This window comes from Arvicanthis niloticus, chromosome 4 (genome assembly GCF_011762505.2).
Source record: "Arvicanthis niloticus isolate mArvNil1 chromosome 4, mArvNil1.pat.X, whole genome shotgun sequence".
Taxonomy (NCBI): Eukaryota; Metazoa; Chordata; class Mammalia; order Rodentia; family Muridae; genus Arvicanthis; species Arvicanthis niloticus.
In genome coordinates this window covers 62,654,801-62,672,458 of record NC_047661.1, presented here as the reverse complement: position 1 = coordinate 62,672,458, position 17,658 = coordinate 62,654,801, and the positions used below count along the sequence as shown (strand labels likewise).

At 41.0% G+C, this 17,658-nt stretch overlaps 1 protein-coding gene across 2 annotated transcripts; it reads right to left on the bottom strand.

Annotated features, from left to right (window-relative positions):
• Positions 1 to 7,086: 7,086 nt before the first annotated feature.
• Positions 7,087 to 14,343, bottom strand: Fgg (fibrinogen gamma chain). Of its 2 annotated transcripts, XM_034500480.2 has the most exons (10): positions 14,183 to 14,343; positions 14,039 to 14,083; positions 13,680 to 13,863; positions 13,497 to 13,590; positions 12,042 to 12,172; positions 11,655 to 11,788; positions 10,690 to 10,874; positions 9,205 to 9,482; positions 7,842 to 8,011; positions 7,087 to 7,306 (listed from the first exon to the last, which is right to left on the bottom strand). In XM_034500480.2, the coding sequence occupies exons 1-10, from the start codon at positions 14,255 to 14,257 to the stop codon at positions 7,292 to 7,294; spliced, it is 1,311 nt and encodes a 436-aa protein (XP_034356371.1). In that variant the 5' UTR covers positions 14,258 to 14,343; the 3' UTR covers positions 7,087 to 7,291. The 2 variants fall into 2 exon arrangements, with proteins under 2 accessions (XP_034356371.1, XP_034356370.1); XM_034500479.2 differs by lacking the exon at positions 7,087 to 7,306 and having other exon boundaries at positions 7,619 to 8,011.
• Positions 14,344 to 17,658: the final 3,315 nt, after the last annotated feature.

The following is a 17,658-nucleotide window of genomic DNA, read 5'->3' as shown; positions in this document are numbered from 1 at the left end:
GGCTTTTTCCCTAGAAATTTGTACTGTTTCCCTTAGCCTGAGGGGGATATTTGATTTAGATATCCTTTTGTACCTGACATCATTCTAGCAATTACAAATAATCACAACCAAGAATTCACACATTTGACAGGAATTCATATCTAGCATCACAAAATTCTATATAAATATGTACCTTTACTTTTTCCTACTAACAAGAAGTATTGGTAAGTGGTACTGGGGTCAGCCTAGCATACTCGAAATACAAGTTCTACTCTGAAGGTAAGGCCTCAGTCAGTGACCCAGTTTTGAAGGACATTTGACTTGGTTTTACCATTATAAAAATGATGCATTTAGATAAGTATTCAACAGTAGCAACAAAAGTACTGAGAAAAACAACAGAGAAATGAATGCACATGGAAGGACATTTTCTAAAATTCCTGTCCAGGACACAAAGATAGATTCCTCTAAATTGAAAACAAAAGTCTAAAGTCTGAAGAGCAAAAGTGAAGAAGAAAGTATGCTACCTGTGGCATCGGTAGGTATGGTGGCACACATAGGTAGGGTGGAGACTGGAGGAGTAGGTTACCCTTGCCCACATAGTAAGTTTGAAGTCAGCCTAGGCTACATGAGTATCATATACCACGTGACTCAAAAAATTGATGTTCTAAATTTATACTTCCAGACTATCAGATTCAAAGCTGGGAGGGTTATTCATCTTCCCAGCAAGAATCAACTCAATTTTGTCGTTGTTGTTGGAACAATTTTCTACATTCTCTCTTGTCATGTGACCCTCACCACAGCTCTGCAATGCAAACAAAATGAAATATCGCCAGTCCAAAGTTTCCACAATGTTAGCTTTCTTCTTTTTTTTCTTGTGACAGTTTAACTATGTGCCCTGGATAATTCCAGAGTGGAATCTGCCCTGCCATGTTTATTTAAGGAGAGTCAACACTCAGACTTATGGAGTCCCCTCCATTTGCCAGTAAGATAAAATCTAGTGTTGACCTGCTGGGTAGGAGCCAGTGCCAAAGATCTGGTGTCTAGCTTTGAGAGACACAACCGTGACCCAGTTAGATTTGAGTGAATGCCGTAAACCTGAACTTAACTCGATCTCTGCCGTCAGTGTTTCCCAGTGAAATTAAAGTGAGCAAGTTTCACCATGTGCCAGCAGCCTTCCCAGAAAGCTGTCTTGATGGCTCCAATGGGTGGGTCTGTGACATTTCACAACAATCCAATCATGGCTGCAGTGCCATTGAACCAAAGCTCCTGCTTGCAAAGCCAGTAAGAATTCATTTGAATTTGGCCTGTTTTCCCCCCTTCTTAAAGGAAATAACAATCAACAGGCCTCTGCTATATAGATCATGCTGGAGAGTGGTTATGAGCTGTGATCATTCTGTGGGATAGACTAATCCAGCGACAGTGCCCTTCCCCAAAAGAATCTGCAGAACTTTGCCTTCCCCCCAAATCAAGATTATCAAGGCTATGTTCTCAGACCATACTAAATTTTGGCATTTAAATACTAAAATTTGGCATTTAAATACTAAATTTTTGCATTTAAATACTAAATTTGTAAACTGAATTTAAAATATTCGAAAAATTATGTTTGGAAGTAAATACCATCCACATTATAACTATTGGACTCAAAGAGGGAAATTATAAAGATTTCAAGTTGGAGAAGGGTCTCCAAACAACAACAAAGTTACTGGACAAGGGGTGTGGCTCATGGGTTGAACTTTCTTAGAATGGGTGAGGTTCTGGGCTGGATGTTCACACCACCAAATAGAAAAGAGGAAGAGAAGGAACAGGGGGGAGGAAAGGGAAAAGTAACAGAAATAAAGATTTCAGAGACTCTCAAACTGTTTGTGATGAAGAACCATTTCTTATTAAAGTTCTACTCAGGCTGGGTGGTGGTGGCGCATGCCTTTAATCCCAGCACTTGGGAGGCAGAGGCAGGAGGATTTCTGATTTCAAGGCCAGCTTGGTCTACAGAGTGAGTTCCAGCACAGCCAGGGCTACACAGAGAAACCCTGTCTCGAAAAACCAAAAATAAATAAATAAATAAATAAATAAATAAAGTTCTACTCAGTTATAGATGTATTGTAAAACACAGTAAGATTAAAAACAAAACTACATAAAACAGCTGGGTGTGGTGGCACAAGCCTTACGACCCAGCACTTGGTGGGCAGAGGCAGGTGGATCTCTGAGTTTGAGTCCAGTCTGGGCTATGGGGGTGAGTTTCAGGACATCCAGGGCAACACAGAGTAACCCGATCTGAAACAAACAAATAGCATATGAAACATGAAAACCAACCACCCAAACAAGCAAACAAACAAACACGCTACATAAAACATTTCACTTCAATAAATGTCAGCTAAGCAAACATAATACAGACAGAAGTTTAAAAATGATAGTCCTCAATTTTTGCATTTAATGGCGACTAGTAACAGGCAAGCTGAGGCCCAGGCTCTTCAGTAGCACCGATTTATAGAAAAATTTCCTTGTTAACTTAAAACAATATACACATACAATCTATGGTAAGCTAAAAAGCAAATAAATAAAGTAGCAATTGTTAAACTTGCTATAAAGACTGCTCGTTAAGGGGAAGGTGGGAAAGGGACTCTGAATAAGTAATAATCAGTAATTCTAGAGATGGATCCAGCCAAGACCAATGGAATGATGTGCTAAGTAAGGGTGGAAGTGTCTTCAGCTTCCACCTCACATGGTGAGCACATTCACAAGGAGAGGAATGAAGGGGAGTCCTCTCACTCAGTGCTCCTTGTTCACTTCAACTATCTTACTATCTTACATTGTCTCCTCACACTCCTCTACTTTTTAAATCCTTGACTCCTCTGTCTGTCTGTCTGTCTGCCTGCCTGCCTGCCTGCCTACCTGTCTATCTGGTGTCTGTCTCTGTCTCTCTCCATCTGTCTCTGTCTGTCTATCTTTCTGTCTCTGTCTCTCTCTGTCTCTTGTATATGGTCATATAAGTGAGGGTGACGTATACGTGCTGTGGTGTATGTATGGAGATCACAGGACAACCTCTGTGCTCATCCTCATTTCCCATGTTATTTGAGACAGAATCTCATACTCCAGGCTGGCTGACCAGTGAGCATCCTGAGATTCTTCTGTCTATGTCTTTTACCTCTCCATAGCCCTACAGATATGTCCTACTGAGTCTGGCTGGGTGTTGGTTCTGCGGATGCAGACAGCAAGTGCTTTGCCCACTGAGCCATCAGCTGGGGGATACAGACAGTGCCTTTGCCCACTGGGCCACCATCCAGCCTGCCCCATTCTTCTTGGGCTTCATCATGGTAATAAAAACCTGTTAGCTGGACATTCTACCTATAGTTTAATGTGCCCTTATGTTTTTCAGATTTAGCATCTGAATAAACCAAGGTATCTACTACAAAAACACTTTTGTTAGTTCATGCTAATTTGAGACAGAGCTAAAGAATTTAAGCTCCTGTGAAACTCACAGATTGTTCCCTCCTCTTCTTCCTCCTCTTTTTTCTTTCTCTCTTTCCCCATTCTTTTTCCCCTTGACATTCTTTTTTTGATACACCGTTCTGTATTATAGCCCAGGCTGATTTTTTTTTTTTTTAAATTTTTATTTTGTTGTCTTTCTTAAATCAGGTTATCTGGAATGAATATTCCACCACCAATTGTCAGCAACAAAAACTGGCTCAGACTGCATTTTGTTACAGACAGCAATCACCGCTACCGTGGATTTAGTGCTCCCTACCAAGGTATGTTTAATAATAGCCTTTGCTTCCTTTGATGTGTGAAATGATTTTGGTATGCACAACTGCATTGTGTAGTCTAAAAAAATGTCTTTAGCATTCATAAAGGGGGATTTACATCAGAAAAATATCATTGTTTCTAAGAAAATATGCGATCATAACTAAATTACACATTAAAGATAATAAATTCTTATATATAGCACAATGATTAAAGTTAAAAAATGTTACGATTTCTAGAATGTATTTTGCAGAAAATATTTGGATTTTAGCAGAAATCATGCTACAAAATCATGCAGAAAACCTGTAGTTGTGAATTGGTTCTTTATCACCTTAATTCCATTTTCATACATAGTTTGTCTGTTATTGAATATATAATTAACCTTAATAGAATTACTATTTACCAATTTTATTGAACTCATGATCTTCCTGTCTTAGACGCCCTCCAAGTGCTAAGATTATACATGTAGGTCACCACACCTGGCTAGTTATAACTCTTCAGTTCACACCCACAGTCTTGAAATTGCCCATAAATTATAGCCACAGTAAAGAAAGAACTGGGGAAAGGTACAGTACCTCAGAGGTATATTTAAAACTGTTGCATTTGGCCAATAAGTCATTATTCTTGCCCGTGAACACAAGTCATCTTCTTTATATTTGTAGAGCTTGAAGTCTTGGAACCAGAACCTTTTGTGTGTGTGTGCTGGGGACTGAGCTCAGGTTGTCACCTATGCTACCGAGAGTTCACTGTTCTGCATGTAGTCACGTTCCTTTTTGGAAGCTTCCTGCTGTAGCTAAGAGGTGAAATCTTGGGTGCACGCTTGGCATTTAACTTCTATTTCTGAAGCTTTCCAGTCTTTGGCACAATAAAGGAGACAGGTGTCAGTGATTCTGAGCTGTGGAGGCAACCTGCATGTCTGTTCAAGGCGCCAAGCTCTGAGCTTCACTTTAAAAGCTTCATTGTTGATTTATTAGGAAAGTGTTTTATCTTGTCTATTGCAGAGGCATGGTCTAATTGAGTCTGGAAGTATTTCTCATGCCTTACTTCCAAAACTGTAACCTTCAAGACTTACCTGTAGGTATTAATAACCAAATGGGTATAAGTTTGAAGTTAACCCATTTTTTGTAACTCAATGAATTTCAAAATTAACTACAAAATTAATATGGGCCAAGAATTGCAGTGATGTCTTTACAGAATATTTTATTTTTAAATGAGGGGGGTCATAAAAATCAGCAAATGAGGGAGTTTGAAAAGAAATTGTGGAAAGTAAGACATTCCAAATCAAAACTGAGAGCTTTGTCACAAACTGATCTTTTCTTTCTACTTTTTTCTTTTTAATTTATTTTACGTCCCAACCACAGTTTTCCCTCCCCTTCTCCTCCCAGTCCCACCCCCACACTTCCTGTCCGTACCATATCCACTCCTCCTTTTTTTCTTGTTAGAAAAGGGCTGGCCTGATGGCTATCAACCAGTCATGGCATATCAAGTTGCCGTAAGACTAGGCACCTCCTTTTTCTGACAGCTGCACCCAAAGGCAGGCAACTAGTCAGAGACAGCTGTTGCTCCCACTGTTAGGTGTCCCCCTCTAACAGAAGGTGCAGAGGGCCTAGGTCAGTCCCATGTAGACTCCCTGGTTCATGGTTCAGTCTCTGTGAGTACTTAGGAGCCCAGGTTAGTTGATTCTGTATGTTTTGTGTCCTTGACCCCTTTGGTTCCTACAATCCATCCTTTCCCTCTTCAGTGGGACTCCCCAAGCTCCACCTAATGTTTGACTGTGGGTCTCTGCATCTGTTTCCATCATTTGCTGAGTGTAGTATCTGTGATGACAATTGGGCTATGCACAAATCTAAGAGAGTAGCAGACTATCATTAGGAATGTTCCATTGACTTCGCTACTACTATACTGCTACTGCTACTACTATCACTACTGCTAGACATTCATGTTTGGTTCTATCCTAGGTCTCTGGATATCCAGCCTGTGGGTCCTGGCCCTCCAGACAATTTGACAAGTGGGGTCCCTTTCATGGCATACGTCTCAAGATGGACCAGTCATTGGTTGGCTACTCTCACAATATCTGCACCACCTTTACCTCAGCAAATCTTGTAGGCAGGGCAAATTGTAGGTTGAATCTTTTGTGGCTGGGTTGTTTTCCCATTCCCTCTACTAGAAGTCTTGCTTGGTCACAGGAGATGGTGGGTTCAATTCCTGGGAGTTTCCATTCGCCTAGGTTTCTAGCTCATCCCAGAGATCCCACCCCTGATTCCAGGTGTTGCTTCCAGTACTCTTTTTTTCGCTATCCTCCCAACACCCAGTCCCTCTTCTTCCCATCCCCACCACCCACCCCATCCAGTCTCTTCTCCCCATCTACCTGTGATGTCTATTCTGTTTCCCTTTCTTGGTGAGATTCATATATCCCCCTTTGAACTCTTCTTGTTACTTATCTTCTTTGGGTCTGTAGCTCAAGACCCAGCTATACCACTCCCAGGCATATACCTAAAAGGTATTCCACCATCCCAGAAGGACACTTGCTCAACTATGCTCATAGCAGCTTTTTTTGTAATAGCCAGAAACTGGAAGCAACTTAGATGTCCTTCAACCGAAGAATGGATTTTTTTTTTTTAAATAGTGGTACATCCACACAACGGAGCATTACTTAGCTATTGAAAACAATGACATCATAAAATTTGCTGGCAAATGGATGGAACTGGGAAAGATCATCCCAAGTGCAGTAACCCAGACCCAGAAAGGCAAAATAATATGTACTCACTTATGAGTGTATATTAGCCATAAAGGATAAAGGATACTTTCTCAATAAAATGAATCAAGAACTCAGTACAATAACTTGATGCAAGTTTTCCCAGTCTTAGCTGATCCCTAAAAGTATGTGCTAGCTAAGTCAAGCCTCCAGGATCTCAATAACTCCCACTTAGAGCGAGGAATCGGTTCTTTCTGTTCACCTCCTGACTCACCAGTGAAATAAGCAGATTGTCCCTTAGTTCTGCTCTGAATAACAGTTCCATGTGATATACTGGCTATAGGTGCGTGGAGCTGAAGGTTCTTCTAGAAGAATCTCCCAATAGCTTACTTTAGCAGTGTGTATTCAACCTATGATATGCCTTGGCTATATGCTTGGGGCTCTGTGACTTGTGTTTTTGCTCTTACATCGAATATTGTCACTTTAGTTTGTTGCACCGGTCACCTTAAGCTACTGTATTCTGGGCATTTCATACCCCTTGGAGGGTAAGAGTCATGTTTTTTCTTTCCCTCCAACTCCCCCTGGCTTGGATGCTATGTAGCCATAACATATGAACTCTGCAACTAACAGTTGCAATGCTTTCCAAGGTTTTTCCAAAAAAAAGCCAGCAAGTCTTATCTTAGGAAACAAAATGTTTATTGAAATTCATGTAGATAAATTATCGCCAGCATAAAACTGCTAATGGAGTTTGCAACATGGATTCCATTAACTCTGGAAATGAAGTGAGGTTCTGAAAGTCCATTGTCCCATAGGAAAAATATTATATTTTTCTGCTTGGATAAAGTCCTTTAAAAAAGCAAATCAGCTTTGAAATGTTCTTTAAACGTCTCCAGCCTATGAATATATAACAAAACAAAAATATATTAAAAATATAACTGTTTTTGTTTAAAAAGAAGAATTAAATATTAATGATGAAGAGGTTAAATACATGAAAAAAATACAGGTGAAGTTCTAAAATTTTCTTCTATTTTATTAGTACATACTAAAAATATAAGAAATTATAAAAACAAAAAAAACCCCAAACAATAATTATAGCTGATCATAAAATAAACAAAGTACAGTAGTTTTACTTTTAATATTTAGGAGAAAGGTTAAACAAAATTCTGTCAAAGTTATTTAATAACTTTGATTCAAGTAACTTAGAAATATGGTCCAAATGGATTTTAATTTCCATTTATGGCTAAGTATCATTTTAAGAAAGACAAAAATTAATAAATAGAATATAGAGATGTAGAAAAAACATTGAGGAAATTATTGGAACTTTGTACAGGATAATAGAAGGTAATAGTTAATTCTTTATATCTGTTTAAAAAACTTCCAGGCAGATAATTGATCAGTATTCAATATCCACTTCATGCTCCACGCTGACCTGTTTGGATCCCCCCATGTGATGCTGCTGTCCGTCTCCGATGGAGAGTCTGTTGAAGGGAATTATCTTCATGGTGGTTTCCTTCATGGAATACCAGCGGCTTTTCCAGGTGGCCCAAATAATGCCATTGTCATAACCATTAGGAGTAGATGACTTTGAGTAAGTGCCACCTGCAAGGAGTCAGAGATGCATGCATGTGGGTTTTTTTTTTTCCTTACATTTCCTTAGCTCATTAGAGCTCCTTTAGAATGACTGTGAAGTCTACAGCATTTCCTCCTAACTGAAAATATTCCTAGAGATTCCAAAGCCAACAAGCCATTTTGGTGATCATGTCAATACTTTAAATTTATCCATTTTTGTCAAGGCTGGAACACCTCTCTCTGTCTGTCTGTCTCTGTGTCTCTGTCTGTCTCTCTGTGTCTCTGTCTTTGTCTGTCTGTCTGTCTGTCTCTGTGTCTCTGTCTTTCTCTGTCTGTCTGTCTGTCTGTCTGTCTGTCTGTCTGTCTGTCTCTGTCTCCCCCCCCCCCCCCAACCCATCAGAGGCAAACCTGCATCATTCAGGTACTATGGTAGGAGCCACAGATTCCTGATCAGGCGGTCTGAAACCGCAGAAGAGCACAATCGTCTGGCTAATGGAAGATGCTATTAAGGGCTTTAGAAAGTGTCTCTAGAAAGTTCTACATCACCACGAAGTTACTCATCAGTAAATGGGGCTGTATTCTAACTTCTTAAAATCCTTTAGTATCCCTGGAGTCTCTCTAAACAGAACTCCTAGGTGGAAATCAGTGTTCCAAACCCCTTCAGCTTTACAGAATCCACCGCCTCCTGCATGGTAAAACGAGCATCTACAATCCTCAGGCTAGACCCTTTACCCAGGTTTTTGTGCCTTATCACTCTTACTAGTACGTCTGTGCCTCTCATTTCACTTCTCCTAACATCTATCCTCTGCCCACCGCTTGCGTCTGACACACAGTTCTTAAACAGCTGAGCCAGGATAATATGTGTTCACAAGCACAGATAAGGTAATGCTAGTTCATCTACATCCTATACATGGTAGGCCTAAAGGAGACACCATGGCCCCAAATTCCAACTCAGATAATGAGAATTACAGTACAATATCAAAACACTGATGCTTTCTGGGAGTTGGAGGACCTGTAGAGGTGAACGCCATAGGCAAAAGCTTACTATTATTTAAGATAATGCCAGTTGGATAATGAGTGGTATCCAATTTTGAATTGAAATGAAGAGCTATTATATAAAAGACTTATTGTGCTTATTTTAATACTTTATCTTTCTGCTCCTGTTTACTATCTTCTGTAAAACATCTGTTACACAAACACTCATAGCTGAAGAAAAAAAATACCTTGGTAGTAATTTCCATTGAGGTGGCCAGCGTGACATTTGTTCATCCACCAGCCAGATCCATCCTGTTCAGCACAGTTGCCTTCAAACTTATCGTTGTCATTGTCCCAGGTACTGAACTGCATGCCATTGTGGGATGTGAAAAACTTGTCACTGGGGTCATCACCAAAATCGTAACCGTCAAAGGCATCCCCGGCATCTCCACCAATGAAGTAGGCATAGGTCAGGCGGTATTTGTCAGACTCAGGACCCACCCTGAACGTGGCGTAGTCTGCAGTGCTGTGAGGATGGAACGGAGGATCTCAAGTCACAAGGCCCAAAGAGATGAATGGAATGACGTTTACTGCAACTCTAAACAATACCCATGTGCACCAGTCCAGAACTCATCACTACCACCCAGGATGGATCTAAAAGCCTTCAGCAAATCCCAGAAAAACTAAAAGCCACTACCTGGATTTTTAGTTACAGAATCTTGAGATCAAATGGAAACATACAGGAAAATCTAATTATTTCAACTTTCATTTAACCTTTGTTAGCATTGCTCACACATTATCTTAGGCCACAGTACTTATCTACAGTGAGTGAACCCATGCTCCAAATTGGAAGGAAGGGGTTTCATTATCCATCCATACCACTTAAAGTGTAAGGGTGTACCAGCAAAAAGAGGCTTTCTAGAATACCACAGAAGCCATGAATCCTATGTGATACATGAAATGAGAGCTTCAAGAGACAGAAAAACCTCTTCTGGAAAAACTAGTAAAGGAAGCTATAGTTTTGCAAAGCAGAGAGAAAAATGGCCTTTTGTGACTAAATAGAGATTTCCAGAAAATATCTAATCTCTTTCCCAATACCTCATTCTTGGGAAATGGAGGGTGCTCACACAGGAAAAGGCTGCTTGCTGACCGTGATAGTTTGGGGGTTAAAATAAAGCTTTAAAAATGTGTTTATAAATGGAGTATGTTTCATTATTTCATATCTAATAAGAAGGCTCTGCAATTTTTTCACTTATATAAGGTGTTTAAGACTCAAACTCCAGATCATCGCTCAACCTGGCAGGGTTGCAGATCTCCACAGGAGTCAGTTAACTTTAAGGCAGTCCATGATTTGACAGAATGAGCAGTCATTACCTGAGTGGGAAATCTGAATGCTTGGATTTGACTGAATTTAATTTCATGCTCAATTTCTGGTTCATATTGAACGCCCCATAGCAGCCACTGAGTGCTTCCAAGGCATGTAAATTGTTCCTGTGAATGCCCCAGCATCCATATCCACCCTGGAGGAGAACTAGCCTAGCTCTCTCTTTGGACTGTCTGAAAACCAAATGTTCTCCTAGGAAGGAACCTAGATAATGCTCTTTGCATTTGTCAGGTTGTTTGCTGTTGGTCCATTGCCAGCTGCAAAGGGCCCACTTAGCTGATAATATATTAGTAGCTGATAAATGGAGCTGATAGCTACAACAAAAGTTAACGTCCCTTCCATACCATACCTGGTTCTGCCATTCCAGTCTTTGAGCTGTATTCTCAGTGCATATGGGATTGCAGACTGCATGCTTATCAAATGAATCTTCTCATTTCCCAGCCAAAACTCTGTGGTGCCAGTAGGTGACAGGTGTCCAAATCCTTCTTTATACTGGATCCAGTTCTTCTTGAAATCCACACTGCCATCAAGCCTCTAGTTGCACAACAGTATGGGAAAGCAGAGAGGAAAGATGATTGGTGGTTATAAAGAAACACCATTCAATGTGTGGGAAGATATGATTTGGCCAATTGCCAGCTAACTGAGCTCCTCCAAGCTGCCTCCATCTCACCAGCTATCAAATGGAATGATGATGCTCTGAGGGACACACACACACATACACACACACACACACACACACACACACACACACACACACACCCCTGCTACATGCTTACTCCTACATTAATGGGAAATTTCTGTTGTTTTTTGTTTTAGTTCTAAGTTTTTTTTTAAAGACCCACGAAGGTCTTCAGAACTCACAAGCTTACAAAGTAAATTTTACACTGCCAATTTTGCAGTGGGTACCAAGCAGGCAGATGCCCAAAAAGGCTTTGTCGTGAGCTGCCCGACTGTATCCTCAGAGAAGCTATGGGTTATTGTTAATGGTAATGTTAGCTCCTGATCTGAGGAAAGAGGCTTCTGCCATGCCATGTCACTAAAGGCTTGGCTTATATATTATAATGTGTAACAGTGGAGTCAGCACAGTATTGCATCAGAGTACAGCAAAGCCAGGCTGCTGGATTCAAATCCTGCCTCTTACTCATTACTTAGGTGGTCTCATGCCTCAGAGTCTCTTCTGTCAGTTAAGGTGAGACTAGTTTTCATCTCAAAGAGGCCACAGTGAGAGTTGTGTTCACAAGGTGCTTAGAGAAGCATCTGGAGCAACATGGGTCATTTTTTTTTTTAAATACACATGCAGTCAGAGGCCATTACCTTCTGCAGCACGGTCCAGCCGTTTCCAGTCCCGTCGATTTCACAGTACACTAAGAACTGTTGCTTAGCTTTCAAAGGCCGAATGAAGTAAAGTCCACTTTCTTTGGCGCCCTTGTTGGCAATTTCCTGACAATCTGATGAAAGACAGAGCAAACAAAACAGCTGCAGTGGCTCGAACCCCAGACGGGGCCTTAACGTGTTGGCGGCCTCCCTAGTCTGCCTATCGCCATTCCTTCCAAATTATTGATTAATACCCAAGGAAACTCTGGGCAGTCGGAATCCTTACATTTGAGGTCAGATACTGTCCAAGCTTGCTATAGTGCAAGGTGTACAATTGCTTTTATTTTGGCTGTTTGCTTTGATGACCCTGATTAACTTCTCGTGTACCTTTTCCAGTTGTGTCATGGATTTGCACAGAGTCCTTGCAAGGCTCCTGGCACTTATCTTCAAGCTGGGCTACCTTCTGTTTCAGGTTTGTGATCTTCTGGTTATTTGAATTATAGATGTCCTGTAAATACCTAGAAACAGAGCAATGCAGTAAGAGGGGATAAGCGTTCCTTTCTGAAGGACATGATTTTATTCTTCCCTGTTAGAGATGCTGCTTTATTTTCTGGAGGACTCCTTTGTGACAAATTACTTCTTTCCTGGGAAATTGTAAAATTGCTAGTGGTAAAATCAGATAGAAGCTTTGGGGAAAAGAGTTGAATGGGGCAGGCAGTCTCAACTTTGACGGCAAATAACAAAGTCCCTGTCAATAAACAAAGGTCACTGCAGGTGGCTTTGCAGACTTTTTTGTCTTCTCTCTAAGGGGAGTCAGGTAATTGTGAGATGTAGGTCCTAAGGGGATCAGCAATAGCTTCTCCTGTGTGCCTCTTGTTCTATAACTTATGTGGGGAAAGTCCCTGGGACATTACTATACATGAAAGGGAAGATACTTTCCCTTCCTGCTTCCATATCTTTAGAAAACACCTGGGGCAAGAGAGAATTCTGCCTTGGTCACTCTTCACATGGTTGCTTATAAATATTGACATGACATGATAGATAAGTATGAACAATGCACACACCACCAGGTCTGTCTTTGAAGTGAGGCAGAGGGACACGTTATTGGACCACCTTGTTTCTCTGTCTTAGACATTTTCTCACAATGAAATTGTCGTAAACTTTAATGAGCAAAGCAATGGAAATGATAACGATAACTGTAGCAGCAATAAGCACTAACTTGTGATAGCAGAAGGAGGAGAAGCCTGTTGGAGGCCGCTTTCCCCAGCTATCATTTAGTTCAGTTTCCAAAGGTGCTGTGAGCTCAGTCGGGAGGAGAATAGGAAAGGAGTTAAAACTATACCTGCGATTCTATGTTCCGAGTCCCTGAGAAGCTAGACTTGAAGACAGGGGACAAGGAATAAGGTCCATGTACTATGGTCAAGTGTCTCTAAGACATTTCTTTTCTACTTCACATTTGACATGATTTTCTATAGCAGCCAAGATCCTTATTCTGTCCCTTCTCTGATTTATTAATGTGGATTTGGTGACATATTTGAGAAGAGGATTTCAACACCTCAACTCCCATGTATTTGATCTTATACTGTAACAGGCTGGGGGACATTCAAGTAAATAGAGCCAGAATGGCATTCGAAGATGTCTACAATAATCTTTCTCCAATGTGATTACTATTTAAAAATTGCAAGCCAGTACAACTCATTTTGTACTAAAATCTCTTATCTCCACTGAGAGATGTGATACTATAAATGAAAACTAAATTCCATGATCACTTTCTCTGAGATGTGGAATATTAAGTAAAATCTCCATGTGCCTTGGAGAGTACATTAAAACCCAGACACATACCGAATACTTGTCTCATGGGTTAATAACAGCGCCTCGTATTTCACAATTTCTTCTACCATCTTCTTAGACTTCTGAGTAGCACTCTCTATCATACCTGTAACAGGGCCAGGGACAGAAAAATCACTTAAGCAAACAGTACAACCAAAAGCAGAAGAGGTAACTCCTCAGTGGCTTTTCTCTCACCTGGCTTTGGGGGTTGGTCTGGATTGTAGTAAACTTGGATTGCTTTGATTAGTTCCTTGGCTTCTGTGGTTCTGTTTTCAGCTCGTTGTAAGATGTTTTCCAGAGTCCGGAGGTCAGTGTCCACATCCTCTTGGTAGGAAGTCAGGAAGTCTGAGATGCCACAGGTGGTTGGACAGTAACTACCCTGCAAGTCAATAAGGAGGCAATTAAACACCTTAGGAGAGAAGTCTTAGATACGATCCATAAAGAGTAAACCATTTCCCAAAAGCTTAAGTTGTCAACTGATATATGAAAGTACTGCCCTGTTTTTCCACCCTTCTCTAGTTTTCAGGAACGGGGATGACACCGAAACTACTTACGAATCTCTCATCTAGGATGCAGCAGTTGTCTCTGGTAGCAACGTACTGTGGGAGAAAAACAAAGATATTTTGCTAGTGGTCCCAATCTCTCTCTCTTTCTCTTCTTTTCTTTTTTAAACAATATGACTTCGGAAGGACACTTACGGCCAGGCCCGTTGAAGGGAGAAGTAAAAGCATGCAGCAAAGAAAGAAACTCCAGGGCTGCAAGGACCAACTCATGGTGTCTGGGTGACCTGGTGTTCCCAGCTTCTTACAGCCAGCACTGTGACCTCTTGGGCTCTCCTTGGTCCTTTATGTGAGCTCCCAGTCTGGGAGGGACTAAGAGTGGCTGGAATTGGTCACGTGGCCTCCTTACCAGAAATGTGAGCTCTTTCTGCTCATTCTGGCTCTCAGTTGTGCTCTGAGGGATTCCCAGATTTTGCGCAGAGGTTTAAGCTCCTCCTTTTGGGCTCAGCCCAACTTGTCTCCTCAGACCCACAGGTATCTGCAAAAGCCAGCAAAACAGTGGGGGCTGCTCTGAGGACTGACAGAGGTTGCGTGTTGCAACTACTTCCAGTACACCACCTCCAGGAGAACAAACACAGGGTTCTGACCTCCTGCAACAAACCCAGCCTATTCTGAAGTCTGGCCATAGGCATTACTGAAAGACCTGTCTTAGTCCAGGGGCAGGAAAAGGGAACTATTCCTCCTTTCATGCCTCAGGTCTGTATTCCCAAGAATGCATCATGCTGGAAATGGGTTCCTGTCCCTCCTCTGTGCTATCCTTTTTCTTAGGTCAGTTCTCATTGAGTTTTGGGCTCAACTTGTCTGATGTCTAGAAGACAGGCTGCCTCCCATCTGCCACCAAAACAAGGAGCCAGGAGTTCACTGGTTTGTCCCAATACCTCTTCTAGTTCCTGGAGTTAAAACCTGGACTCGGAGAAATCACTCTCACATAACCACCTCTCACATACCTCCTGAGAAGCCTCTCTGAAGGAGAAGGGACACCGAGACACTGAGAAGGTTCATTGTCTTTGTGTGGAAAAGGCATTGTCACCTCTCTTTCCTGATGGCAAGCAGCTGTGGCACTGTGACAGATGTGTGCAGTCATTCTCTTCCTCCTGTGATCAAGCTTACTGTAAACTGTGAAGAACTATGTCATTGGGAGAAACACACTAATTTGAAAGAAGTGTTAACATGTTGATATTTGACTTGAAGTTTTGATAAAGTGGTGTCTTCTCTGACATTTAAACAAAGAAATGTTTGTGCTCTGTAGTTAGCCAGAAATCACTTTAACTAAGTGAACTCTTCAAACCAAATATGTAGCCATTTCTTGTCCTGACCAAATTGCCCTTCACTTCAGTCACTTCCTGCTGCAAGCCATTTGCCAATATTCTTACAGAATAGCTCAGATGGTGCCATCATTCACCTGCTTAAAGACCCCTAGCCCTTAGCTACTTCCTATCCCCTGTTTGCTCTGTCCTCCTCCTATACTTTCTACTTTTTTTTTTTTTTTTTTTTGGTCTTGTTTGCCAATGTGCATAGGAACTACTGCATCTCTGGCTGTCAAACAAAAAACAAAAAACAAAAAACAAAAAAACCCCAAAACCAACCAACCAACCAACCAAAAACCCCAGAAGTCCTGTTGCCTGGAGGCTAGTACCCTCTAATACAGCGTTACCCCATGGCCCCAAAACCAGGTCTACATGTTTTGTAGGACTTAGAAGAATCTTGCATTATATAATCCATTAACCCAACAATGGAAATTCAGTGTTTGGCCACAGCACCTAGTAGAGTGACAGTTAATACTCAACAATTATTGAATGACTTTAGTTGATTGGACTGGAAGAAAGTCTACTTTTAATGTTAGTACTCGGGGTTAGGGATTTAGCTCAGTGGTAGAGTGCTTGCCTAGCAAGCACAAGGCCCTGGGTTCAGTTCTCAGCTCTGAAAAACAAACAAACAAACAAACAAAAAAACAAAAAAACAAAAACAAACAAACAAAAAAACAAAGACAAAATAATGTTAGCACTCCCGGTACTTCAAATTTTCCAAATTGCAAAAGTGAGTGAGGTACCTCATGCGCTGTTAAATGAAAGAGAAAAACATGCCAACATTTGCATTTTTAAATAAATAAAAGCTCATAGAAACATGGAGGCACATACCTTTGATATTTTCAAGAGAACTCACTGGTAGTTTTTATTATTATCCTCATCATCATTATTACCTTTTACAGACAGAAATTTTGTACTTCCTAGGAATGTTGGCAAGCCACAGCAAATGCTTTATGCAACTTGTATAAATAGGAATTCCCTTATTTCCATAGACTTTTAATGGGGATTCTTACTTGTATGCTATATTCATGAAAAAATGGGCTTGGTTGCAACTACAGAAAGTTCTCTTCAGTAAATGATCTGTGGTGATTAACTACCATCTAGAAGGCTCCACAGACACGAGCTCTGCATTAGCCAGCTGAGATGGTGTTCCTCCTAAATGAAGCTCACTCCTCACGGATTAAGTCATAAAAAGTAGACTCTTCCCTTGAAAGAAGGTGCCCAAAGAGTCAAGCGTAGATAGATCACGTGCTTTTCCCATGGGTCTTTGCACCAAAGGGTGGACTGACTGGAATTTCAGGCCACAATCACTGCCACAGGATGGCTGGTAGGCACTCAATGTCATGAAGTTCTATTAGTTGTATCAATGAGCATAACATAAATAAAACTGATATACTGAAGAGGTGAAAGAATGTATCTTAGCCCATAATTTTAGAATTGGAACATTAAAGAAAAAGATTTGCCTATTATGATTCCATGTGCACAAGTGCTTGTTTTCATATGTGCATACTACCGTGTGTGTGTGTGTGTGTGTGTGTGTGTGTGTGTGTGTGTGTGTGTATGTGTGCCAGGTGCTAGAAGAGTCTAGAAGAGAGTTCCCTGGAACTAGTTATGGCTGCTATGAGCCACCATATGGCTAAGGAACAGAACCTAAATCCTCTGCAAGTGCAGCAAGTGCTTTTAATCAGCGAGTCACCGCACCAGAGCCTAAGTGGAAACATTTTATTTTCTTCTTTTTGCTAGATTGGATTGGAATCTTAAATGTGTTATCAGAATTTAGAAAAAAAAATGTACTGTTTGCCCATTTTGAGCCCTAGGTCTAGTGACCTCCATTGGTTTTGCATTGTGTGGTAACACTTGGTTAATTATATTTTAACTAATGGCTCCCCTTGGTGTTTGTGCCACACTTTTCTTGGATACATGATAAATGATTAATGAATTCCTAGGAAAAAAAGAGCATTTCTTAAATCAAATTTCCTCTACTTCTAGGTTTGTTTGTAGAGAAAACAGTAGATGTATTATGTGAGCCAAATAATAAGTTAGTATGACTCAGACGACACAGGTTTGTTTGTGAGAGCAATAATCTTCCGAGCTCCCTATCAGCCGTCTGTGTCCTGAGTCGAGATTACAGCTGCTATGAATGCTCTTTCCAGACACTAAGGACTTCTTCTCAGACTCTCCTCTCTACTGTACTCAGCTTTGCTCCAAGAATTATCTGCTAAACTTGACTTGGAACCAGTTTGCTAACAGAGATGACATCCTATCCTAGTGAGCTGACACCAGCCGGCCTGGAAGCACAAAAGCCAT

Bases quoted from the DNA above. Each gene is read 5' to 3' on its own strand.
- Fgg (XM_034500479.2), bottom strand. From the start codon at position 14,257: ATGAGTTGGTCCTTGCAGCCCTGGAGTTTCTTTCTTTGCTGCATGCTT. The intron at 10,875-11,654 runs GTAATGGCCTCT...TTGTGCAACTAG, and splicing joins GCTGGACCGTGCTGCAGAAG to AGGCTTGATGGCAGTGTGGA. The intron at 8,012-9,204 runs GTATTTTTTTTC...GACTCCTTGCAG, and splicing joins CAATGGAAATTACTACCAAG to GTGGCACTTACTCAAAGTCA.